The following is a 25,572-nucleotide window of genomic DNA, read 5'->3' as shown; positions in this document are numbered from 1 at the left end:
GATATTTCTCATCTCAGTCTAACGTCAGTTCTTAGATAGGGATGTAATCGAGTAGAGCCGAGCCGAACTCTTGAATGTTTGAGCTTGGCTTGTTTATAATCGAGCCGAGCTCGAGCTTTATTTAACAAATATATTCATGGCTCACGAGTTTATTCAAGCTTTTATCGAACCTAAATGAGCTCACTAAATACGAATTGTACATTTAAATATTCATTAAATTCATTAAAAGATAAATTATACATTTAAAAAAATATATATTATTCTTATTAAAATTTGTCAATTTTTTATAATAAATAAATTTAATAGATTTTTCTATATACTTCATAATTAATGTGTTAAATCAATAAATTAAATATCAAAATTACTATTTTTTATCTAAGATATTACTTATGAATTTACTAACGAACATGTTCTCGAGCTAACGAGACGAATATTGTAGAGCTTGAACTTGGTTCGTTTATCTTAACGAGCCTCATTAAACGAGCTCAAACGAGCTTTTATCGAATCGAGTTTCGAATAGCTCACAAACGATTTGGTTCATTTACATCCCTATTCTTATATCATCAATATTGAGACTCACAAAATGTAATAATAATAGAACACGGAGAGAAATAATAATAAATTAACCCCGAGTCACGAGACAAGAAGAAGAGGCGGAATTAGGATGAAACTCCCCATCTGAAATGAATCCACACACAATTTAAATGTAATTGAATTCCATATTTTTAAATTCATTTTTTAGTATATAAAAATGTTTTTATTGAACCCCTTGATGGTCTCTTGTGAGACGGTCTCACGAATCTTTATCTGTGAGACGGGTCAACAATGCTGATATTCACAATAAAAAATAATACTCTTAACATAAAAATTAGCACTTTTCATGGATGACCCAAATAAGAGATCCGTATAACAAAATATACATGTGAGATCATCTCATATAAGTTTTTGCAAGTGAATTTATTACTGCGGAAAAAAGGTCATGCCTTTGTTTAGTTTTATTTTAAGTGCGGTGGAAGATTTTTTCTTAAAAAAAAAAAAATTTAAGGTCAAATTTCTTGTTTTATCTTTTCTTGAAAATCTTTTAATGAAATAAATTTATAATTACAACATCTAATTTAAATATTTCCCAAGTCTTCGATTCCTCCGCCAAAGTTCCCTCTCTCCCTTCTTAAACCCATTTTCCAGGAATCAATCTTCCTGTCTCACATTCGTGCTCCGTACCAAATTCCTCTCAAAATTCGAAGTAATTCTCCTCAAGAGCCTACAATTTCGTTGATGGGATTTGTGCGTACGTCTGTGTAAGTATCATGGCAGCTGAGTTTTTTGGTCAGTGAATCGTTTTGACAAGAAACAATGGCGACTTCAGCATTCAAATCAACGACCAAGAGAACTCCGATACGAGGTAGCTCAAGCTCCGAAGACTCCAGCAGCGGTAGTCGCTCTCTCCGCCGTTCTCGGAGTCTCAGCCGATTTTCCCGGCCGGTTCATCCCGAGTGTGAGGCTGGACGGCCTGTGCCTGATTACAACAAGACGACCGGGCCTAGGGGGAAGTTCGTCAACACACTGAGGGGGTCGGCGGCGTTTCCGGAGATCAGCTTAGATGATCTGGCTCTTGAGTTCTTCGGTTCTTCTTCGAGGACTGAAAATGAGAGCGATGGAGGAGGGTTGAGGGAGAGAAAGGAGAGGGAGGGCCGTTCGGTTGGACGATGGGCGAGTGATACGGCGTCGTCCAGAAGAAGGGGGCGTTCCGTATCCAGGAGCCGTGGGGATAGTATTTTGAATAGCTCTGCTTTCGAGGGAAACACAATTGTTTCTTCTTCCGATGCTGGTTCTCGTCGTCGAAGGTCTTTATCTGTGGCTCGCCATCAGATTAGCGATTCAGAGGTGACTTTGCATTTTCATGTTTTTGTTTTTTTTTTTGGCATGGTTTCAACTCAGAATTGCATGAGATATTGGTACTGCACTGGTTGCTCAAATTTGAATATTAAATGAAGAGAGATGACATACTTGGAATTCATTTTGATAGCTCAAATTTTTTGAAGTTTACTGATGCCAATATAACGATTAATTGAATTAAATGGAAATTCAAAAACTTTAGCTAAACATAACCAAGGAATCAATCATTGAGAGAAACCAAGTGTGAGATGTTTAAGAAGTTGATTTCATTGTGCATTATAATTCTATTTGTTATTTAAATATATCAATCGAATTTCTATTGTTCGTCTTTCATTTTTATTACAAGTTTGTCTAAATTTTGCCAAGTCACCCTTTTTTATTTGATTAATCATGTCTGAGGTCTAGTCTAGTTAGATATTTAAATTACCAAAAACAGACGAACAATGATAGTTTAATGTCTGTGTTGGGATTTGACTTATTTATTTAAAAGGCTAACACGGCTTAGCAAGCGATGTCTACTACAACCATGTCTCAAACAATCAGTAAATCAATGTTAGAGGTGACTGATCAATATATAAATGTACTATTTAAATAAGAAAATGAGCCTAGAAATCAAATTAATTGAGCCATTAATTCAAGAGATATAGTGTTGCATGTGTTACATCGATTTACTTGTGAAAAAAATTTGTTTACGGATGTAGTGAAAAAAGCAGTTGAGAGATAAAATCATGTTGAAAATAGTAGTAAACCTGTCCTCAGCATACTTGAATGTGATCTCCTAAAGAATATTATAGAATGTAAAAAGAAATGCTATATCCTACTAATATATATATTTTTGTTACTATGTGTAATATCTGTGATTGGAAGTTCTCTTTGTTGGCCAAAACCTCGTCCTATTTTGTTTAGGAGAACCATGTCTAATGGAATTGTTGCGTTATATAAATCGCATCACCCGGGCCGTGCAAGACATTCAAAATTTCAGCTGCTATTTCTGGCCTCCAGTTGGGCATTTGCCTGAACATCAGTATTACTCAATTTTGTTGTTCCCTGCATGTCTTCAATTTTTGTGTGACGTGCTTAATCCTTTGACGTGGGGTCTATCCAGCATGCTACTTGTCATCGGACTAATCCAAGATTTTCATCCTCTTGTCCAGCACTCTTGACAAGTGCAAAATTTGTTTCCTTTATTCTGTGTCCGGCCATTTCATATATTTATTTTTTACCTCTGTAGCGATAAGTGATAACTAATGCAAAAAAATTTAAAGCACTAAACAAAACATAATATTATTTCATGTGTTAAACATAGGTTGCATCTTTCTATCAATAAAAACATGGGTTGCATCTACAATCTGACAATTAGACACAAAAAGTCCTCTTCATCAAGGGTTTGGGAGTGGTTATTAGGGACATAATGAGAAATCAAAATTGGTGACTTTTACTGTTCTTCCTGATCCCGTGGTCAGGTCCATTCCATGATCTTGGCTCTATAAGACTTGAGCAAAGTACAACAAAACTCAAGCAAATGGATAATGATTTTGGTATACATCATGTACCTATATCAACACCATGCCAGTCATGGTTAACAACATTTACAGCATCAACATTCCACATTCAAAAGATTGTTAAAATAAACATACTGACATGAGAACTAAAAACATCCATCACAATGTGTGAGACCAATGTTGCCTGGCTTGTTTAACAATTTGCTCAGCCACTTCATATCGTGGATAAAGGCATCGATGCAAGATATTCTTTTGAACTTTCATACCTGAAATATGTATGAGGTTCTTTTTCTCAAAAGGGTCAGATAAATTGCCGTTGCATTTGAATGCCAGAGCGAGGTTGATCATACTCGGAGTTCAAGAAAACATTCTAATGTGAAGGCTTCAACTGATGGGAACAACCAAATGCATTTAAGTTCAAGCAACAGGCGACTTGGACGATCTCGGAGCCACAAAGATCTTTCTCTATCACACGATGGTTACTCTGTAAGATCTTTATCCCTTGTATATATGTTGTTTGCTATTGTGCTTCTTATGTTAATGTGATGGCTACTCTACATCTGTTCTTTCTCACGTATTTTTCAGTGAGCGTTTCTTGTCAATCTTGACCTCTTTTTCCCTTTATTGTGATTGCATTTCAAATTGAGCTTTGTTAAATTTATTATATCAAACTGAAACTCCAATTACGACTTTACACCGAGATCTGTCAGAGTCAATCTTCTGTCCTCACTGATGATGAATCAAAGGACACTTGTTTTGGGAGAAACGGAATTGAGAAGATAATCCGCACAGTTTATGCTCAGAAAAAGGTTGATTTAACCTTTCTTGTTCGATTTAATTGCTATACATTTATGATATAAATTTTGTGGGTAAGATGGTAGACTATTGAAGTTCTATATCATGTTTTTTTAATATTTTGATCTTGTATATTTGTTCTTGCTTCAGGCTGAGCACCCTACAGAAGATGTTCCAAATGGTGGACTTTATGAAGCAATGCGAAAAGAAGTTAGACACGCTGTTCAAGAAATCCGAACAGAACTAAATCAAGTGGACTAAAAGAAATCAATTTTCTGAAATAATTCAAAATATCTGTTCTTAGATGGTTTTGTGAGGGTAAAACACTAATCGGTTCTTCTTATTTAACTATTTGTCTATGTAAAGGCAATGGGAAGAAATCAAGCGGCTTTAACTGGTGGCGACTCCTTACAATCAGACAATTCCGAGACCCTTCCAGATTTGTCTGTTCTCAAAAAAATATACGCAACGAAATTTGAGCAGGTGATAGCTCTCGTTTTTTACTTTAGACTCTTTCTGGTTAGGTTCCTGTTAGATAAGTGTTTTTTACTCTACCTTGTAAATTATGGGTATGCAGAAGTTGGCTCTGGAAACTATCGAACACAGATCTAGAAGTGGTTTGGCTCGCATAACATTGAAATGAGTTGCACTGTGAATTGTAGTTTCTTAAAAGCAGATTGTCTGTTGTACATTTGTGTGCTTTCTTAGCACTCCATTGACTTGTTTGGATGTAGGCCTTCCAAAGAGAGCCCCCAAACCCAATAGACTAGGTGGAAGTGTGATATTAAAATATTTGGTTCCGTCTGACAGTTTAATTTCAAATCCTTGGAGCCTTTTATCCAAACACTCAGGTTGTGTGATTGGATTCTAGAGAATCAAATGACAGTAGTTTCATGAAATATTCTGTTCAAATGGAAGAATGATGGTTCGCAAACTTGTGGTTAAATTTCGCGATGTACGTTGTTGGAACTAACTACTTAAAAATTCTGGGAAAAAAACGAAGGAACCTAATTCTTAGGGTTGTTTCCTGGAATCAACTCTTCTGATGAATTTTAGACAAACCTGAAGAACTAGAGTTCAAAATACTCTTTGTTTTTAACATAAAAGCATTGTTATCTGTAGGGTGTGTCAAAGTTGTAAATTTAATAACTCATTATTGCGAGACAGAATAACTTTGCATTGAAATCCTAAAACAAGTGATTGAAGCATTCTCTCAAATTTATAGTTGGAAAAACGCAAACAGAATCTTTCGTCTGAAATGTTGTTCGAGGAGCAACGAGATCGAGATGCCCATAAGATAGTCAAAGAACTTTATGTTACAAGGACTTCAGCTGTAGAAGAGCAACATTTACAAGCCAGAAAGGTGTTTCCGTCATGCGGTTTTAGTCCTATAAACTGTTTGGTTTTAGTCTAATTGTATTGTTTATAACGGTCATGCTTTCTTGGTGTTAAAGAGGAGTAGCGACAGAAATTGGATGTCAAATCAATTAAGTGAACAAGCAGAAAGATATTTTGAGGGCTTCATTTCTAATGTCGATACAGACATATCTTCATTGGATGGAGAGAGAAGCGATGGAAGTTCGACTTTAGGAGGAAAGGAAAGAGACGCCGCAATAAATAGGAATGGACCTTATAGTACTGTAGGATCTATTTATAGTCCTGTTGAAATGGATGGTGTTAATTTGCCTTGGTTGCTGTGGGAAACCGGTCATGATGCTTCTCACTCAGGCAAGAACAAGGCACAGACTCCTGTTACTCCAAAAATTCTGCATTGGAACTCAGAAAAGGTTAATTTTTGTGTCTTGCTACTAATTTTTTTGATCGTGTTATTGATTTCAATTTATCCATCTCACTGTTGTACTTTCATAATTTCATTAACCTGATCTCAGTCATTCAAAACACATATATTATTGTAGTATCGTGAATTATGGAACACTTTAGTTGTGTTATACATATATGTAATTGGAAAACCTTCTTTTTGAAGGTCCAACTTACCTTGCCTATTAACAACTAAACCAGTGGAAGGTTTTGATTCTCTACGTTGTGAAGCGGTGATTTTACCCTATTGACATTTTGGCCCTAAGCTTTACAAAAAAATGAATGTTTCTTGTAAAATTTCAATTTTTTAACTTAATGATTCAATCTGCTGAGGTGAATTTCTGTTTTTTTTCCTTTTGTCTTTTTGGATATCGATATGTTTTTTACATCCTTCATCAATTTTAACGAAATCAGTGTTTCATGCAGGACGTCGTCTTAAATGATCCCGGTAGTCATTCTGCTAGCAGTCAAGGAAGTTGGAGCTCAGGTCGTCTTTTCGGTGGGCTGACGAATAAAAGAGGTGACACAGGAAAAACTAGAAAAGTTGGTGACTCGCGCTTTGATATGGCCGAGTATCATGAACTTCCCAATAGTGAAATTCTGTTTGAAATGTATAGACAGCAAAACAGAATCAATTCTGGTTGTCTATTTATTTGTTCTACTCAACTTCTGTAAACACTTGACTTCTGGATTGGGATAATTCCTCTCTTATTTTTTCCATCAGAATCTCTTCTTTTTTGTTTTTGGAATATTTGTTTCGATCTTGTTTTTGATTGTCAAGTAGTTGGGTGTCCATTTAAAAAATATTGTATCGAGTGATAATTGAGACTAACAGTTGCTTGTAAGTAATTTATTTAAATAAAGTAAAAAAATATCATCATATCCAAAATTCTACCACATACAATCCACAGCATTAGCGAGCACAATACATTAACGATATAGTTCCCAGCTGCATTTGTCGGTTACGCCGTTTTCGGAAGCCACGTAGATGACAACGTGCTCGTATCTCTAGAAAAACTCATATGGCTTATCATGGAGGCTGATGTGTTTGTTGTCATACTTTCTAAAAATTTAAAAGGTTTTTTTTCTTGGCTTTTTTTTTTTTTAAACGTAAAAGGGTCATTTTTTGGTCACTCTCGAGTTTATAGGTTTTTGCTATGATGGTGTTTGACATGGTATAATCATTCCTGGTAAAGAAAATGAAGTTCAACCTCGAATGACTTTCACGCATTGTCACTCTTACGACTTACGTAGGTACATGATATATTTAAACTACATTTTGATTGTCTAGAGTAAAAATTTATCCGCATTTGGTAGAGTTTATGAATCAAATTCTTTTGATCCTAATCCAAAAATCACAACATTTTGATGCATACGTATTTCACATCTCTCACTATGGCTTTGGGAATTTTATTCCCTTTCTTCGTTGCACTTCCAGTATTCTTCGGGGGGTTTGCTTTTGCTCCAACTACCTACTATGTAAGCTTCTCAAATCTTGTTATTATTGTATACAAAAATAAAAAAATATTGTTTCTATACATTATAATTGAATTTTATGAAATTCGATCAAATAAAATAATTGTTTCTCTGATAATTATGGTGGTTCAATTTCCAATACCGATCAAATAAAGAAATTCTACAAAAATAATAATCTTATTTCTGATATTGCATTGCCGCTTCCTTGTATTACTTGGCTTGCAGTGCACAAACCTAAAAGATTTAGCAGGTCTTGGTGCATCAATTGGGTATGCCTCTCATTACTTTTAGTATATATATAATAATTTTCACTTTTAGTATATTTTTAAGATTGGCATGTTCAAACTAATTTATGATCATTTTAAATTAAATTTTCAGATATGTATTGTGGTCAGTATTTATTGATGATTTTAGCTCCAATTGGTGCGTTGAGGCAGATCATAATGTAAGCCAAAGACTATAAGTTCTTTTCTTGAAAATATAGATATTTTTTGTATATTTTATATCGATTTTATTAATTTTCTTTTTTCAAGTCTTCCTTAACACCATTCGATTTTGTTTCTTAGTCTAGAAATTTTTTTTTTAAAATCAGTATCTCGTTTTATTTGTTAAGTTCATTTGTTTAGGAGCAAATTGAGATGGAGATCAATAAAAAGAATCGAAATTTTACATTTAAGTAGCTTTTGCATGTCTTAATCCACTCATTTGTTTCTCAATTTTTTGTACCCCTTGACTTTAATTCTCTTTCAATTTGTAGAATTTTGAGTTTGAGTTTCGCTAATTTAATATGAATACATGTCAACTTTATCTTTCTCGAAAGAATATATAACTTTTATACAATGCATAATATTATGGTGTATAATATCATTACAAACCTGAAACATGGATGCCGACTTCACCTTTATGTGTTTTTTAAATCTCTTTTTGCTTGGGAAAATTCCTTAACCTGAGTTACATTGAAAGTTGATTCTTATTTTAATTTTTTTCCCAACTACATTACACATAATATTACTTGGTAATTGTCAGGTGGGTAATCAAGAATTATTATCAGAATGGCCTAAAATAAATATAAATAATAAATTTTGTTTGACAAAAATATAATTATAAAACTAACATTTTTATAAAAAAAATCAATCCAAAAGATGCATAACCAAAAAAATATTAAAGATGTAGGCATAAACTTGTGTGAGACGGTCTCACGGATCGTATTTTGTGAGACATATATCTTATTTGGGTAATCCATGAAAAATATCATTTTTTATGCTAAGAGTATTATTTTTTATTGTGACTATCGGTAGGATTGACCCGTCTCACAGATGAATATTCATGAGACCGTCTCACAAAAGACCTAATCTAATAAATTTTGGCCTTTGATTAAGATTACTAGTCAAATTTGCAATTCCAAATATGTCAATTTCCCTTCGTAACTTCTATACATTATTCCGCATGATCACTAACATAATTAGAATGTAGTTGAAATTAAATTAACAAAATATTATAATATAATTATTCATTAAATCATACTAATTTTTTATTAAAATATAAATTAATGTATTACACATTATGTAAAGAACCATACCGCATGTTACTAAATTGTTTTTACAAATTGTATGTATATATATAGCCATTGTTTATTAAATTAAACTTTTATAATTCTCGGCAAAAGGACATCAAAATATTTATAGGTATTGAAATTTGTAGCAGTCAAATTCTTTAACTATCAATGATTGATTATAACCTGCAATGCTCACATAAGATAAAATCAACTCACAAAATTTAATGCATCCGATTTTAAGAACTTGAAAAAATAATCGAGCTTCGAATTAATCTCTCTTGCTGGGAGAAATACGTATGGTTTTTGTTTCAAATGTGATGCAGAATAAAAAGTCTACTCTCATGCTCCGCAAAAGCGCGTACAATATAACCCAAAACCAGTTGCAACCTACGTGCGCTGCGTTAGCTGATAAATTTACATTACCCATTGTGCGCATACAGTGCACGAAGACGACGAGCCAATCCACAATGGTGATCTTTCATGAAAAGAATCGCGAGGAACGGAACAGATAGCAAATCAAGTGATCTAGTAAATTAAGCACCAACTTGGACAGAAACAGAAACAAGGACACATTTGTTTATATATTGCATACCAACATGAATTTTCATGAAATCCAAGGGTTTTGATGTATACCGAGCTTAGGTTCAAGTTCACTCCTCTGATCGAACCCTGAATAATTCAAAAAAATTGATCAATCAATCTCTCCTTCTTCTGGATCGTTTGGATTATCAGGAATGCTGTGGGGTTCAACTTCTTCATCCTCTTCATCGTTCTTCATGTACAATCCTAGTTGTTCCAATGGATTACAACTTGCCTGAAATTTGAAACTACCGTGGCAGTTTTCAGAATTTTCAGGGCTCTCCTCCAAAAAGTTCTGCAGGTGCTCGTCAGGTGCAGCCCTAAACATTTCGAGATCTTCCATAAACCGGCTATTCTCATTGATTTCAACAGTCCGCTCCATCTGTTGAGAGCTCAAGGATTAAATAAAAGAATATGAAACAGTGGATTTTCCATAATTTTTCAATTACGAGGAACTATCTACTATAACCTTTTGCAGAGCCTGACGTGCAGCTTCCCTGTCAAGTTCTATTTTCTTTCTAGCTTCTGCAGCAGCTTCTGCTTCAGCTTTTCTTCGAGCCAATTCTGCAGCCTTAGCTTCAGCTTGCAAGCGTGCTTTCTCTGGTAATACAAAAACTCCACAACACCATTTCATGAGCAAATTTAATGACAACATTCCAATTTCATGCACCAAGCAAGAATACAACTCAATCACATATATTCATTCACATAATTGCTTTTTGACTCTGACCTTCTCTTCTACGCCTCTCAAGCTCCTCCCTCTCAAGCTTTAGCTTCTCTGGATCTGGCTTTTCTCCCTGAAAATTTTTAGCTACTATTAGTAATACTGCTGGAGATGGATAGAATGCAGCAGGCTGCAATTTCACAAATCTATGAAATCCACATGCATACTTTTTCAATGGAATTCTCTTGGGCTTTAATAATAATGTCAGCAAATCGGCTTCTCAATATAGCAGCACGATAAAGCTTATCAGGGGAGACTTGCCTCTCTGGTGGAGCACTCTCCCCTAAAATTATACAGCTGGTTGGTGAGATGATGCTGCACTGTAATAGCATACATTTCCTCATGGTTTTTCATTGCTTACCCTCTTGCAAACAATTAGGCCCGGTAGGGGAAGATCTCAAACATAAGTTATGCTCATTTTGCCTGTCCGAAAAATCTGCAGATAACTCAAAATATATGTTAAATTTAGAATGAAAACAGAACTTATTGAAAATTTTTCAAAACCCAAAAGTGACTACCTCCATCGTTGAGAAAACCAACGTTGTTTTCCTTCTCATCTACATTCACTTCTACATTTTCCTGGGGTTATGAATGGATAGGAAGAAAATAAGTCACAAGCCAATGAAAGTTCAAAAGGTAACTGCATCATAATGGCAGTTACAAGAAAAATTAAACAAAAGGAAAACAGGAGAAGGAAGCAATTGGAATACACAGGCAACTGAAAACTAACATTAGCAGTACTTGAAGGAATTGCTTCCTTTGCAACATGTAATTCACCAGGAGCAGAGCTTTCAGAATCTGTATCTGAACGAACAAAAACCTAGAGATATTAGATTCATACATAATAGATTCACATCATCGTTTTGTTCTCTACCTTCCATTGCATGTGTCACCATGAGTAAATTACCTCCATAGAGAACATTAGTATAAATAGTACCTCTAACAATTAAGTTTGATGTAGAAATTAAAAGCACAAACCTCTATAAAGTTGTGTTAATACTACATGGTGACACATCGTAACATCATAACATATCATAACTGTTCAAATTGTGAACTGATTCAGCAAATGTTTACCAACAAGAATTGAACAGCCTGCTACGTCAAGTGTGCTGAGAACAACTATGAGGCTTTAGACAAACCAAGGGTGAAGGTATAAATTCACAAAGTCAAATACTCTAGCTCATACTTAAATTCACGTCCCAAAGCATGCATATTATTTTTCTTCCTATTCTAGGTTTTATAAAAAAACCGCAACGTATTTAAGATGATAGGGGAAAGAACTAGGAAATCAAACTACATGTTGGATTTCGATCGTGACGAGGCCAGATGGCTAAGCTCGAAACTCAAGGAGTTCATCAACAATACCTATTCAAGCGTGGACTTCCATCGATATAGGGGAAAGAATGTGATATTCACAGCACAGAGAATTAACAACAAACGTGGAAGCTACGTGGAAGCTTTGTTGAAGTGAACAAATTCGATTCGAGGGGACGAAAGCAAATTACAATAGTGCCGAGCGGTTTCAAATCAGTGGGATGGAAGAACATTTCAGAGGCTTTGGGCAGATTACTATCAGGGAGCTACACCAGAAGGGACCGTCAACCAATTGTACATCAAGAACACAAAATCTATCGAAGAAGCACAATGGAGAATGAAGATAGCACAAGACGAAGGGATGCTACAAAAGGACTGATGGCAGATAAGGAAGACAATGATAAGGAAAAAACGGTATTGAAGTGGCATGAGGCACTCATTGTTATAAGAAACAGGGCGAATATTGCTTGGGATTTGATTCGAACGGTCCTTGGAAAACCTGCAAACAAAGTAGTCGAATTATTTCCCTTTCAAGCAAACAAAGCAGTGTGGTGGCCATCAAATGCGGATGAGTATTCTTATTTTTTGAAGCTCAAAAAAGGATTCTTCGACGGTGGGGTGTCTTTGATTTTCGATGAATGGAGGCCGGACATTAACACTACTGATTCGGTTGACAGATGCTGCAACAGTTGGCTGAGTATTTATGGGATACCGTGGCACCTATGTTCGAGGGAAACCTTCGCAATTATTGGGGATCGATGTGGGGGTCTGTTGGAGATCAGCAAGGAAACTTTGCAATTTCGCGATCTGGAATCAGCCAAGTTAAAGGTGAAGGGCACTGCTGGAGGATTCATAACTAAAAAAATGAAGATCCAGATGGGAGGAGGGAGCTTAGATATCAGAATTCGTGTAGATTCCTTTGACTCACAAGCTTACGAGCAGTACGAGCGTCAAACTTATGCTCAAGTACTTGTGAATGGCAAGAAAATAGTTGCGGGTTGGGGCAACACAAATGTTCAAAGAAATATGATGATGAATGAGGCAAAAACAAAATGTGATGCTGCAGGAAAGAAAATGGATCAGAAATTCCGGAAAAAACTGGTTACGACGACCACACGAGATTAACTAAACAATGCACGAAGAGGACTCCTTTGGTAAGAGATAACAATCACAGAATCTCAACAAGTAATGAGAAATTGGGTACAGCTTTGGAAGGAAAAGTGTCCAAGATAATGGGAAAAGTAGTCGCAATAGATGTACAAAAATTCACAGTCACCGATTCATTCTATGAGTAAAGATGAGGACGAAAAGAAAACAACCTCGGATGGCAGTACAGATAAGTGCTTAAGGATGCCAAATTACGAGAAGGTTTACAGCAGAAGACTCAAAGATAACGAGGAGTTACTAGCCAATGGTAAAGTTGAAGAAGATTTCCTTGGTGCTGCTAATGGCCGAGGGTTGGGGATTCATGATTTAGATGACAGTGTAGAAGCAGATTTTGATGACTCCAGTGACGACTTACTGCAGAATGAGCTTTATATTTCAGATTCCGATAGTCAACTCTCATTCAAAACAGAGGAATCAATTAATATTGTGGAGGATGAGGCGCTACTGAAGGGACTTCTCTCACCGTCGAAGGATACTTCGCCTATCATTGAGCCAATTACACGCGTTAACGAAATACCTAATGTGGGAAAGGTACTAACCGGTAATCATTTCCCTTCTCTTAATCATTCTTTTTCTCTTCATTGTTTATTACCTTCTTCCTTCACAGTGTTGGGGTTGTCTACTGGTTACTTAGGAGGGGGGCAGGGAAGGTCAATGTAACGTCGGGTAACGAGAGAGAGATTTCCTTACGGGCTAACATGGATACAAGTTCTGATACTAAAGTTCACAGTGGGGGAAAAAATACAGAAGGAAATTGTTGGGATGAGGTAAAGAAGTCAACCGGAATTTTAAGAAGAGAATTAAGCAGGTTGAAGTGGTGAATTAATTATGAGCGAGGAACAACCTCGAAGGGGTCTTTATCTTTGTTATGAAAATATGCACTTGGAATATAAGAGGAGGAGGGGCGGCAAAAAGGAGAGAGCTTGTTCGTGCGGTCATTCGTAAGGAAGCTCCGGATTTAGTGGTTATCTTGGAAACTAAGCAAGAGTTGATTGATAAAAGATTTGTGGCCAGCTTGTGGAAAGCCAGATTTGTTGATTGGGTTTATTTGCCTTCGGTTGGGAGCTCGGGGGGTATACTCGTTATGTGGGATCCAAGGGTGGTGGTGGTGAGCAACAATCTGATAGGGAATCATTCGGTCTCGGTTGAGATTAGTGGAAGTGAAGAGCATAAGTGGTGGTTTTCTGCTATCTATGGACCAGTGAAACCAAGAGAAAGAGAAATGTTATGGGATGAATTAGCTGGACTGAGCACTATTTGTGGGGCAAATTGGTGCCTGGGAGGAGATTTCAATGTGGTCCGAAATGCAGGAGAAAAACTGAATAGCAATTCGATTACTACGAGCATGATGTGTTTTGACAGATTGATAGAGGAGTTGGGACTTCATGACCCTCCGCTCTTGAACGCAAAGTATACATGGTAAAATTTAAGGGTACATCCGATTTGTTGTCGACTAGACAGATATCTTTTCGCCGGGGGATGGAGGGAATTGTTCCCAATTTCAGGCATACAGTGCCACCCAGAATTACATCGGACCATTGTCCGGTGATACTTGACACTACTAAGGTGTTGTGGGGTCCTACTCCGTTTAGATTTGAGAATGCTTGGCTTTCACACCATACATTTAAAGACTTGGTTGGGATGTGGTGGAGTAATGTAGGCTGTCAGGGGTGGGAGGGGTATAAGTTCATGCTCAAATTGAAAGGAATAAAAGTTGAGGCATCAAAATGGAACCGAGATGTTTTTGAAGATGTGGGTGTTAGGTACAAGGAGTTGACATCGATGATAAAGAGGCTAGATGTGCTAGAGTCCGAGGGAGGGTGGTCGGAAGTTTTACACGAGGAAAGAAAAACAGTGAGGTGCGAATTAGAAGATTTCGAATGGATCAACAAAGATCGAAAATTAAATGGTTAAAGGAAGGGGACCAAAATTCAAAATTTTTCCACTCAGTATTGACAAACAGAAAGAACAAGGCTACGATAGATAAACTAATGTTGGAGGATGGAACAATGATCACTGGGGAGAGACAGATTGAGAAGCATATACTTAACTTTTATAAGAATCTTTACAGAAAATCGGATGGGGTTGGGGTAGGGGTGATCGATGGAGTGGAATGGTGTCCCTTAGAGTCGATGGAGGCGGAGGAGTTGGAGATTGATTTTTCAGAGGAAGAGATTAGGAGAGCGGTGTTTGACTGTGACGGTGAGAAAGCGCCAGGCCCTGACGGTTTCACAATGGCTTTTTTCCAACATAATTGGGAAACGGTTAAGGCAGACTTGATGAGAGTGTTCGAGGAATTTTATGAAAGAGGGGTGGTTAATGGCATCACAAACGAAACATATATCTGCCTAATTCCAAAGAAACGGGACGCGATTAAGGTGAAGGATTTCAGACCAATTAGTCTCACGACGAGTTTGTACAAGATAGTGGCAAAAGTGTTGACTAACAGAATTAAGAAAGTCTTGGATAAAACTGTCAAGGAGACACAATGTGCTTTTATTAAGGGGAGACATATTCTGGATTGTTGCCTAATTGCTAATGAGGTGGTGGAGGACTATCGAAGGAAACATAAAAATGGATGGATTCTCAAAGTTGATTTGGAAAAAGCATATGACAATGTTGATTGGAGATTTCTGGATTATGTCATGAATATGAAAGGGTTTGGGGAAAGATGGAGGATGTGGATTAGGGGATGTGTTTCGAGTGTGACTTTTTCGATTTTCATTAATGGAAGGCCGAGGGGAAAATTCAAGGGGGAGCGAGGACTTCGACAGGGGGATCCATTGTCCCCTTTCCTGTTTAATTTAGTACTTGATGTTTTGGGTAGAATGGTTGATAAGGCCAACGGATTGAATGAAGTAAAAGGACTCGAAGTTGGGAGAAGGAAATTGGAGATATCGCACATTCAGTTTGCGGATGATACACTATTTTTGGTTCAGTCGAAGAGGCATGTAGTCGCATTAGTAGATATACTTAATTGCTTCGGTCTTCAATCGGGTTTGAAAATAAACTTGGAAAAAAGTCCGGTTGTGGGAATTAACTATCCGGATGATGAAATTGATGCTTTGGCACAGGAAAGTGGATGTAAAAAAGATATCTCGCCAATAAAGTACCTAGGGGTTCCAATGGGTGGTGATCCATCGAAGATAGACTTTTGGGAACCGGTCTTATCAAAAATGGCAAGGAAACTAGCTTCATGGAAAAAAGCCTTCCTCTCAAGAGGGGAAGATTGGTTTTGATACAGTCAGTGTTGAGCGCTTTGCCATCATATTACGTCTTTATTTAAAGTGCCAAGAAGGGTTGAGAACTTGATGGAAAAGTTGATGAGGGATTTTTTGTGGGATGGTGCAGATGGGGATAAGCATTGTCGTATCGTCGGCTGGAAACAGGTTACTAAACCTAAGGACAGAGGTGGATTGGGTGTGGGGAATATAGGTTTAAGAAATCAAGCATTGTTGGGGAAATGGTGGTGGAGAGGGTCATTGGAAGGAGATACGTTATGGAAAAAAGTGATAATAAGCATTTATGGTACTCAAGAAAATGGGTGGGATGCGGGTTTGGAAAGGAACACAACTTTCAGAAGCCCGTGGAAATTTATCTATCGATCTTACCCGGCTTTTCTTCCTTTGGTTGGGGCGGTGTTAAGAGAGGATAATATCATTCGATTTTGGGAAGATGTTTGGGAGGGGGGGAGTCATTTTCAGAGAGTTTTCCTTCACTTTATAGGATTTGCACAACTCCAAACAAACCGGTTAACAGCTTTCTTGCATCGCATTCTGAGGGACCCAATCATATCTTTCATTGGGACATTCGTTTTAGAAGAGAGTTAAATGAGGTCGAAGTGGGTGAGTTCACTAACCTTTTAGGGGTTCTAGATTCTGTTAGACTAGAGAGGGGTGTGGGGGATTTTATACTCTGGTTGGAAGACCAGTCAGGAGTGTTCTCAGTTCGATCATTTTACAATTCATTCTTTCCTTGTTCATCTGTTCCTCATTTTCCTTACTTTGAAAGAATCAGGAAAGAACCGATCCCTCATAAAGTACGGGTTTTCGCGTGGATTGTAGCTCTGGGGAAACTCCCCACTTGTGATTCCATTCAAAGAAGATGGCCCCTATGTATGTTGTGTCCTCAGTGGTGCGTGTTACGTCAGAGACAAGAAGAAAATCAAGACCACTTGCTGGTGCATTGCTCTTTCGCAAGAGATATTTGGACAAAAGTCTTTATAGAGTTGGGTTTTCAGTGGATACTTCCGAGGAACGCGGCAGATATGATAATCATGGAGCTGGGAGGAGTTACAAACAGAAAATTTAAGAGCTTCGTGCCAATTGTCATACACTGTACGCTTTGGTCTATATGGTTGGAGAGAAACAAAAGAATTTTTCAAGAAAATTCCGACACGACAGACGAAGTCTGGGAGAAGATAAAGGTCAGGATCGCGAGCTGGACAATCATTATTAAAGAATTTCAACATTTGTCTATTTCTGAATTAATTAGGGATTGGAATTATGTATGGGCATGATCTTACTAGGATAGTGCATAATATGTTGTGTTCTTAGTCATCGTGCGGATTACTCATCCGCTTGCTTTGTAAAACTTCTATTATTAATAATATCTAGTTTCTTATCAAAAAAAAATGCAAGTCCATTAAAAATCATTTTCCCAAACATGTTTCAATCAGATACCAAATCAGAAAGTTACTTGACAGTTGCAGGTAAAGCTATGAATAGCATATAGCAAACCACTCTTCTTAACATGATAAGCGCCGAATACCTTTTAAAGATTGTTAAAGGAAAATCAGCAGTGTCGAAATTCAGCATTCCACGGGTATGGCACAAAATATCTTTAAGGTGGTTAGACAGGTGCTGATTAAATGTGAAAAAAACTGACTACCATAATACGCAATATGCTTAGCAATAAAAGTCCAACATAGTGACTCGTGATGCTTTATATTCTTATCTCATGTTTAATCGGTTTTACTTCTTTCTTCCACATACTAATCTATGATCAAAGCCTTAGGACCATTAACGAGATTCACTCTTACAATGCTAGGGATGCAACTGTGTTCATCATTTTCAAAAGGCCTTTGAGCAATTGGATATGAGAAAGGGAGTGTGTCCACTGGTGTGTTCTTCGCCAAAATCTCAATGCAAGTTCCAGGCCTTAAGGTATAATAAAATGCAGCAGATGTTAATTTCAAATTACAGATACACCAATAGTAAGTTGTATAAAAGATCTCCTGTCGGCTGTCTGAAGGGAAATTATGATGTCTATCATTCATGATGCATCCAAAAATAGTAGGGCGGACATTGAAATTTCATGTGACACCAAACAAGATAGAAAAAACTTATAAACTGATGGGATAAAACAGTGTGTAAAGGGTTCATAATAGCACAAACCACTGGATGAGGAGCCTAGCTCACTACTGGAGCTTCTTGAGTTACTGTATCTACTGACATCGGTTCTGGCAGCATCCTTATCAATCCCCATTGCAGGGGAACTGGACAAAGGTGGCCCATTGTCTGATATTTGTTAGGGAAAGCAAAGGGAAAAAACAATGATGTTAAACCAAGAATATATGAAGCTAAACTCCAGGATCAAATGCAACATTGTCCAGAAGAAAAATTACCCTTGCACGGCTGTACAGATAAATCACTAAATCCTGAATGGTTGCGCATCTGTAATGATACACTGAAAAGTGGTCAAGAACAAATCATATTCATGCATTGTGGAGATAATAATAAGTGCATGAGATCATAAAACTTGTACCCAGATGCAAAAGAACTTGTACATTTGTAATGATACACTTAAAAGTGGTCAAGAACAAATCATATGCATGCATTGTGGAGATAATAATAAGTGCATCAGATTATAAAACTTGTATCCAGATGCAAAAGCACTTGTACATAAGCACCTCTATTTCACATTGCTCTACTTTTGCCTGATTTTTCTGTTTCTGTAGCAGATAAGCATCCAGAAGCTTCCTCAACATGAATAGCGTCTCATCACTAAGAGTGTCAATGTCAATTTCAATCTCATCCTCATTCACTTGATTCCCATTCATCGTACTCTCTTTCAAGAAGTCGATTATATTGTCGGGCAGTTCTGCCAACAAGGTCTCCAACTCTGCACCCAGTTTTTGTTTCTCAAGATTACTCATTAATGGCCTATCAATTTCTTTATTGACCTGGTTTTTTAAAGAAGTGGTTTTCTGCTTCTTAGAAGCCGGCACATGCAGTTCAATCATAACACTGGATTTTGAAGCCCTGGATTCACTTTCCGCGGCTGGAATTTTCTTCGCAATTGCTTTCCACCTCATTTCAAAGAATATACTCAGCTCCTCCGCCATACGATGGACTTCAGTCCCACGTGCATTGTAAATCAAAGCATTTGCGAAGGTAAGCCTCACATCTGCTGAAAACTCCATTGGACTGGAATACTGATTAGCGCACAACTTGCCTTTTATTGTACCCAAATCCATAGGATGCTTGATAATACTACGATAATCAGGTATATTCAGTTTTACAACATCAACTGGCTCATTGAAGACCCATGCATGCTTTTGTGCCATCAAACGATTTAACAATGTCTCACACTGTTTCATCAACATAATGCATTTAGTATTCTGTGTTACACCCTGCTTTGCTATCTCATTTCCTGCAGATGCCACAGCTCCACCTTTTGCGCGAAAACCGTTTTTACCAGAAGGTGCCTTTTTTTCCCCTGATGGTATAACCATTTCATTCATAGAGGATGGCTTTTTTTCCTCCGTAGCACTTCTAACTGACTCACGTTCATAAATATAGTTATCAGTTTTGGGTTCATAAACCATGGCACCTATTCCATACGAATCTATCTTCATCCGAAGCATCCTAACTTTTTCAAGATCATTTTTCAGCCTCACCTTCAAATCTTTCCTCTCCGAACTAGACATCTTAGACACCGACAACACCTGCATTTGCAGACCCAACCTATCACAAGGATCCATATTCAAGTTTATGCGTTTTCTTTTTGGAGTAGAAGACTCCTCTGATGCAGTGAACTCCCCAGCAACCTGACCTGAGCTACCAAAGCCTTCTGATTCAGCCACTGCCTCCACTGCTTGTCGATGATCTGAAACGGGCCTGGAGGAATAACCCTTGGAAATTTTCCATGTATTCCCATTCATGTCAGCTGACACAGTCTTCGGATACTTCTTTGAGAATTCAAGTTATATCTCACTCGGTGCCAACGAGAGACCAACCTTTAGGAACTCCACAAAGTACAATAATTTCAAATTTCAAAACGAAAAACTTGTAAAGGTTTCGGCTTTTCAGTCACCCACAAAGTGATTAATTTCGTATCCAGAAAGATTACTTGGAATCCTTCTGAATGCAAGATTAACAGCAAAAGATTGATCAAATCAAGACAACACAAACGCCAAGACCAAGCCCTAAATCCAACTATCTTAGTTTGACTCGAGGACACAAAACATCACAACGAAGCCCAAGAAAGTAAAAATCACGGAAGTAACCAAGTAAAATGGCTCCAAATCCCAAAAGCTGGGGTTTAGAATAGAGATCAAACAACGTACTCAGGGCCGAAACAGTGTGTGAAAAAAGTGTTCGGTGGGTCCGACAGATTTCGCATGGAACAAATAGACGAAACCCAAAAAAACAAAACCCTAGAAATTACGAAATCTATGGATACAAAACAATTTCTATAGAGAGAGGAGAGGGAGAGTGCTTACGATTTTGGAGTTGGGATCTGTGATGCGCTCAGACCTCGGTGGATCTCCTCAACTTTAAAGGCGATGTTGCATTGAATCTAGCCGTTGATCTGATTGCGGCTGAATCCAACGGGTACCGTTGATCGCGTCAAATAATTCCAGTATCTAAAAAAAACAATATTCAAGTCCATAAATAAATAAAAATCGTCTGATAATTAAAATTTTATTTCACTATATAATTTTATATAATACTAAATACACTAACCCTTTATGGTGCATTTGATTTGGTTGGAGTGATTAGATGAGTTTATGATTTTTAAATCACATAATTTAATGTTTGGTATGATTTTTATTTAACCAACTCAATCCCTCCTATTAATGATTAGATTTTTATTTAACCAACTCAATCCCTCCTATTTAACCAATCCAATGTTCGGACCACCTCCCGACGCCGACTTGCCGACCTCCGCCGTCGGGCCGCCTCCCGCTGACCGCCGCCGGCCGTCGGACCACTTCCGTTGCCGGGCCGTCGCCATATTAAAGAAGAAAAAACAAAGAAAAGGGCAATTTTGTCATTTCATCATAAAATTCAAAATTATCTCATACTTAAAAATCGTATCAAATATAATATTATTTTACCTCATATATCACATTTCTATCACAATCATTTTTTTTATCATTTACGTACTAATCATTAGTTTATTTTATCCTCCTACCAAACGCAGCCTTATTGTATTTTTAAGTGTGTGGATTAACAAAACCTTTTGTATTTTAACCAATAATAATTAACAAAAATATACCGTGGTAGATTACCTGAATTTGTTCATTTAGCTAATTACATGCGTTTATTTTAAGCTAATTACATCACTAATTATTTGAATTTGAATGTTATGGTTGAAAATATAATAATCTTGCACATTCATCGCGTGTGTCATTTAGCTAGAACAAAAATTGTCTCCATGTGTTGGAGAAAGGTAGAGAAAACAAAAATAAGGCCGGAAATTGAAAGGAAAAATTGAACATGAAAGTTACTACCAAAACCATATGAAAATTTTGGGGAAAAAAACCACTTAGCTCCACCGGTTCTGGTTCTGAGTAGGGATTCTCGATGGGGATGTCCTGCTTCAAGAAATAGAGAGTGAACGAAAAGCTCAAGTCGCAGTAAATAAAACTTAAGAAAGAATACAAAGAAATATCTTTATATAGCTAGGTAAACACAAAAAGAGTAAAATGACTAATCTATTTTTGAGAGCTAACAATAATATATTCTAACACTACTGAGCACTTGTGCCACAACCAGGAGCTTTTCAATACAAAATATCATTGGTTCTCAAGGAGCAAAATCTTTAGAACAACACAGCATTTTGTACACAGCTGGATATAAATAAGAAAATGAGGGTGAAAATTTTATCAAACAGAGACTAAGATGATCAACAGCTGTTCGCTGCGCCTACTTGTGCAGTTCTGTTAATCGATTTGAATGACAGGGTAACCGGGCGTTTGTTTTCATTGTTCCAAAAAATTAAACAGAAATGCAGTGTGTCCATCCACGTAGATGAAACTGCTTCTTTCTTCTCTTCTCCCAACTACCTAAGGAGAATATAAAGAAAATTGCTTAAATTTCTTCTGCAGAGTTTCACCATTATTGCATAAACGATGAAACTTGAGCGAGGGAAAAAAGTAATGAAAAATTAACAGAATGAAATGAAAAGGAAACCGGGCGGGGAACCAAAAGGGGTTTGGAGTATTCTAAATATCTGGAGATATAGAACCATGTGCCACAAGTGAAAGTTCCACCATGCATTAAGATTACCAAAGAAACTAACCAAGCAGAAAATGTATCGGTAAAAAGATTAAATGGAGCAAGAAACTGGTGCGTACATGGGTAGATTCATTTAGATTATGCAGAGGGCAAACAAGAACAAGACTTGGCAAATTACAATTCAGGAAACTTACCCTTGACCATTAGCCCAACGAGATAATCGATAGAGTTGAACCGACTCGTTAGAGGCATGGCAGGCAAGTAGCAGATAGTTGCGAGGCTGTACCATCCATGCAAACCTCATTAACAAAGCAGAATATATACACATTGCGGTATCATAAAAGCAAAAAAGTAAGATAGAACCGAAATTTTAAAAAATAATCAGTTTATGAAACTTCACTTCTAACCTCCAGTCATGTTGCCGGATATCATTTCTGGAGGTTTCTTCATGTCTAGCATCCCCTGCAAAACCAGTTTGCCAATATTTTAGAGAAAAGTTGCACTGATTTTACATTTGAACCGTGGTAAAAGAAGCATACGGCAGGAAAAATCCCCAGTTAGCTACAGGGCCCCAAAAGTTAGTTGTTTTTGGACCAACAGGGCTGTTCAAAAATGCTTTGAAGGAAGCCATAGCTGAGTACGTAGACAACCTGCATAGTCATTGAACATCATTGTCATTTAGAGAGAATCAAATTGAACTAACTGGATTCTTGGCAATTACAAGAGCATGGCAAATTAGGATCTTTGGAAGGCCGTTTTTAAAATGGCCAGACAATACAGCTGCGTTAAGCATCAACGGGTAGAGATGGATGCTATTTGATAGAGGTGTAAATTGGCAATGAATCAAGACTTTTAGGAAGACGGGTAGTTCATGCTCTATATCACCAAGAATCATACCTCGATAGGAAGTAAAAATAGGATAAAGTGGGGTAAAGCAAAAAAAATTTATAGTTTGTTCATGAAACCGAAAGAGATAACAAGAGCGTAGATATACTAATTTGGTAGTTTGCATGTATAAAACTACAAAAAGACTGCAGTTTAGGACCAAACGGACGTCATTATACCAAAAATATAATATACTGGTAACAGCACGATTCACCGTGCCATCTAAACACAGCCACACATGACAATAGAGGCAACTCATAAGAATCGAATATGCCACCTCTCATGTATCAATCACACGACTGAAATTTTACAACACCACCAAAAATTATAGTTCGTCGTAATGGATAATTCATTTTTTAAAATTTTACAGCAGCTCAAAAGTTATATTTCGATCGCTACAATAGCAACAATACTTGCATCCAAACACAGAGTAATGAAACCAACATACTGAATATGTAAAAACATATAGGGATGCTCACGAAGAGGGTGTGTTGATCCGGACCCAACCAAAAGAGATCATTTCACAACAAAAAGAGATCATTTCACAGGAATGAATTACGGAGCACAATCCGACGAAGAAAGAAAACTGCCAGATTTGTTGATGTTTAAATATTTATATTTTTCAAATGGTACAACTTGTAAACAATTCAAAATACCGGTAACAAATTTCATGTGCTATGTCCAGTGGTTTATGCCCTTTAAAAGGTTGTATGGAAAATTGTATCAATCTTAATTCTTCATTCTCCCATTCTAATGTTCATATTTTATACTTGAGACAATGGTTTGACTCAGTTTGACACTGATCCATGACAGGTGCAGAAACCGAGATGGTTTGTCCAGTCAGTCCAGCTGACTAGAACCAGTATGATCCAGTGGGAATCAAGATCGAATATGTTCCTTCCATCCATGCACTGGAACCAGTTAAGAACTTGTCCAACCTGGACCAGTAGCATGCCTAAAAATAGGCCCCAAATTATGGTGAGAAGAATTCAGCGAGGAGTGAATTGATAAACTTACACACCACTGAGAAGTGAGAACTTACAATCCCGAAATTTACCAAATTTGCTAAACAAATGCTAACACAAAGACCGAATAAACCAGACATCTGCATCAAAATTCAGACGGGAAAACAACATTGTAGTAGTTAATTTAAACAACCTATGAATAGCAGAAACGATTTGAACATTGACGAGTGAACCAACTGCAAAAGACATAATCTGTTACACGTGTATTTAGCCCGTAGCTGTTATCTATGATAATAATACTTAAGTCAAAAGCAACTACTCTTAGATGCCGACAACTCTTTCTGCAAACAACATTTTCATCCTCAAGTATGCAAAACAAAACCCGAAGTTTTACTCAGAGACCAAACTGACCAAACCAAACTAATGGCTTCAGAAAATTTCATGGATTAAGTTTTAGGGACAAGGGATTTTTTCATTTGAGAATATTCAGTTAGTCGTACACAATAGATACACCAACTCTAGGAAGAGCGACCAAAAGCCCTTATCAACTCAGGGGAAAAAACACAGAGAGTAAAAAGGACGAGGAAATTAATATCTTAACAACGTTATAAAATTATACAAGAACGCAACCAACATTAAAAAGTTAAGTCGTTGCACATAATCTTAAAAGAAAATAACGAAGGGATTAATCCAATAATAAGTAAAAACAAAAACAAACCCCAGAACTTGGTCCGGAACTAGCTTCATTGTACGATTTAATAAGTTCCTATCGAAGCAAAAGACACGCTCACAAGCAATTCTTACAAAATAACAATAAGCTGCTTGCCAATAAAAGGATCGTAGTTCATCATCTATGCATCACCTCTCACAACCTCAAATTAATTCATTCGAACAATCCCATTCATGGATGGAAGCACTAAGCAGCAATCACCTCAACTAAAAGTGCGTGAAGTTGCAATTATGGATTGAAGGTTGAGTGCGCACTTTATCCAAGTATTTCGTTGACTTGTATTGACTCGGGTCTGTCCAACATATATCTGATCGAACCATTAGATCAATAAAATTTAAGAACTTTGGATGAACCTTTACAACGATTAGCAAGGCAACAAGTTCTAATGCAAAACACAATGGATAGAACTTGTTGCAAAACACAATGGATTGGAATCGCACTGACAATTATTTTTTCTAATCAATGATAAGTACGATAATCTGTTTCACTTTCTCCATAACATGACTGTTTATCAAACTGAAATATATATTGTTTTCATATACATATATATCTTCACAATGAAACACTGAATAAAAGAGTCATTTTTGTATTTCGGCTAAAAAAAAAATAATATCACGTTTGTATTAGTCAATGAATGGCATAATGTTTTATCAATTATATCATATACACATATAAATTTATGTACTATGTACAAAACAG

General features: G+C 36.9%; 2 protein-coding genes and 1 long non-coding RNA gene across 8 annotated transcripts; 1 reads left to right on the top strand and 2 right to left on the bottom strand.

Annotated features, from left to right (window-relative positions):
• Nucleotides 1–1,123: 1,123 nt before the first annotated feature.
• Nucleotides 1,124–6,731, top strand: LOC142549393 (uncharacterized). 5 transcript variants are annotated; one of them, XM_075658321.1, is made up of 8 exons: nt 1,125–1,884; nt 3,732–3,884; nt 4,100–4,207; nt 4,344–4,445; nt 4,560–4,676; nt 5,437–5,556; nt 5,648–5,980; nt 6,438–6,731. In XM_075658321.1, exons 1-8 carry the CDS (start codon nt 1,354–1,356, stop codon nt 6,684–6,686), a joined length of 1,713 nt encoding a protein of 570 aa, XP_075514436.1. In that variant the 5' UTR covers nt 1,125–1,353; the 3' UTR covers nt 6,687–6,731. The 5 variants fall into 5 exon arrangements, with proteins under 5 accessions (XP_075514438.1, XP_075514436.1, XP_075514435.1 ...); XM_075658320.1 differs by having other exon boundaries at nt 1,126–1,884; nt 4,109–4,207; nt 5,419–5,556; XM_075658319.1 differs by having other exon boundaries at nt 1,126–1,884; nt 5,419–5,556.
• Nucleotides 6,732–9,549: 2,818 nt separating this feature from the next.
• Nucleotides 9,550–20,594, bottom strand: LOC142549391 (transcription factor GTE8). The gene is made up of 10 exons (XM_075658318.1): nt 18,738–20,594; nt 18,453–18,501; nt 18,223–18,345; nt 11,076–11,149; nt 10,864–10,924; nt 10,707–10,781; nt 10,513–10,628; nt 10,352–10,418; nt 10,091–10,221; nt 9,550–10,003 (listed from the first exon to the last, which is right to left on the bottom strand). Exons 1-10 carry the CDS (start codon nt 19,989–19,991, stop codon nt 9,734–9,736), a joined length of 2,220 nt encoding a protein of 739 aa, XP_075514433.1. The 5' UTR covers nt 19,992–20,594; the 3' UTR covers nt 9,550–9,733.
• Nucleotides 20,595–21,092: 498 nt separating this feature from the next.
• Nucleotides 21,093–25,254, bottom strand: LOC142549392 (uncharacterized). Of its 2 annotated transcripts, none has more exons than XR_012821204.1 (3): nt 22,701–25,254; nt 22,488–22,573; nt 21,093–21,650 (listed from the first exon to the last, which is right to left on the bottom strand). It is a non-coding gene; the product is annotated as an uncharacterized LOC142549392 (long non-coding RNA). The 2 variants fall into 2 exon arrangements; XR_012821203.1 differs by lacking the exon at nt 21,093–21,650 and adding an exon at nt 21,812–22,121 and having other exon boundaries at nt 22,701–25,252.
• Between the last annotated feature and the right edge of the window lie 318 nt (nt 25,255–25,572).

Source organism: Primulina tabacum, chromosome 6 (assembly GCF_025594145.1).
Source record: "Primulina tabacum isolate GXHZ01 chromosome 6, ASM2559414v2, whole genome shotgun sequence".
In the NCBI taxonomy this organism is placed as follows: domain Eukaryota; kingdom Viridiplantae; phylum Streptophyta; class Magnoliopsida; order Lamiales; family Gesneriaceae; genus Primulina; species Primulina tabacum.
This window is presented reverse-complemented; position numbering and strand designations above follow the sequence as displayed.

What these genes read in the sequence shown, in the direction of transcription:
- LOC142549393 (XM_075658319.1), top strand. Translation starts at nt 1,354, where the DNA reads ATGGCGACTTCAGCATTCAAATCAACGACCAAGAGAACTCCGATACGA. An exon ending in ATCAGATTAGCGATTCAGAG is followed by an intron (nt 1,885 to 3,731) that starts GTGACTTTGCAT and finishes TTTGAATGCCAG; the next exon opens with AGCGAGGTTGATCATACTCG. An exon ending in TCCGAACAGAACTAAATCAA is followed by an intron (nt 4,446 to 4,559) that starts GTGGACTAAAAG and finishes GTCTATGTAAAG; the next exon opens with GCAATGGGAAGAAATCAAGC.
- LOC142549391 (XM_075658318.1), bottom strand. Translation starts at nt 19,991, where the DNA reads ATGAATGGGAATACATGGAAAATTTCCAAGGGTTATTCCTCCAGGCCC. An exon ending in TAGAGCAATGTGAAATAGAG is followed by an intron (nt 18,502 to 18,737) that starts GTGCTTATGTAC and finishes GTATCATTACAG; the next exon opens with ATGCGCAACCATTCAGGATT. An exon ending in GCCTAATTGTTTGCAAGAGG is followed by an intron (nt 10,629 to 10,706) that starts GTAAGCAATGAA and finishes GTATAATTTTAG; the next exon opens with GGGAGAGTGCTCCACCAGAG.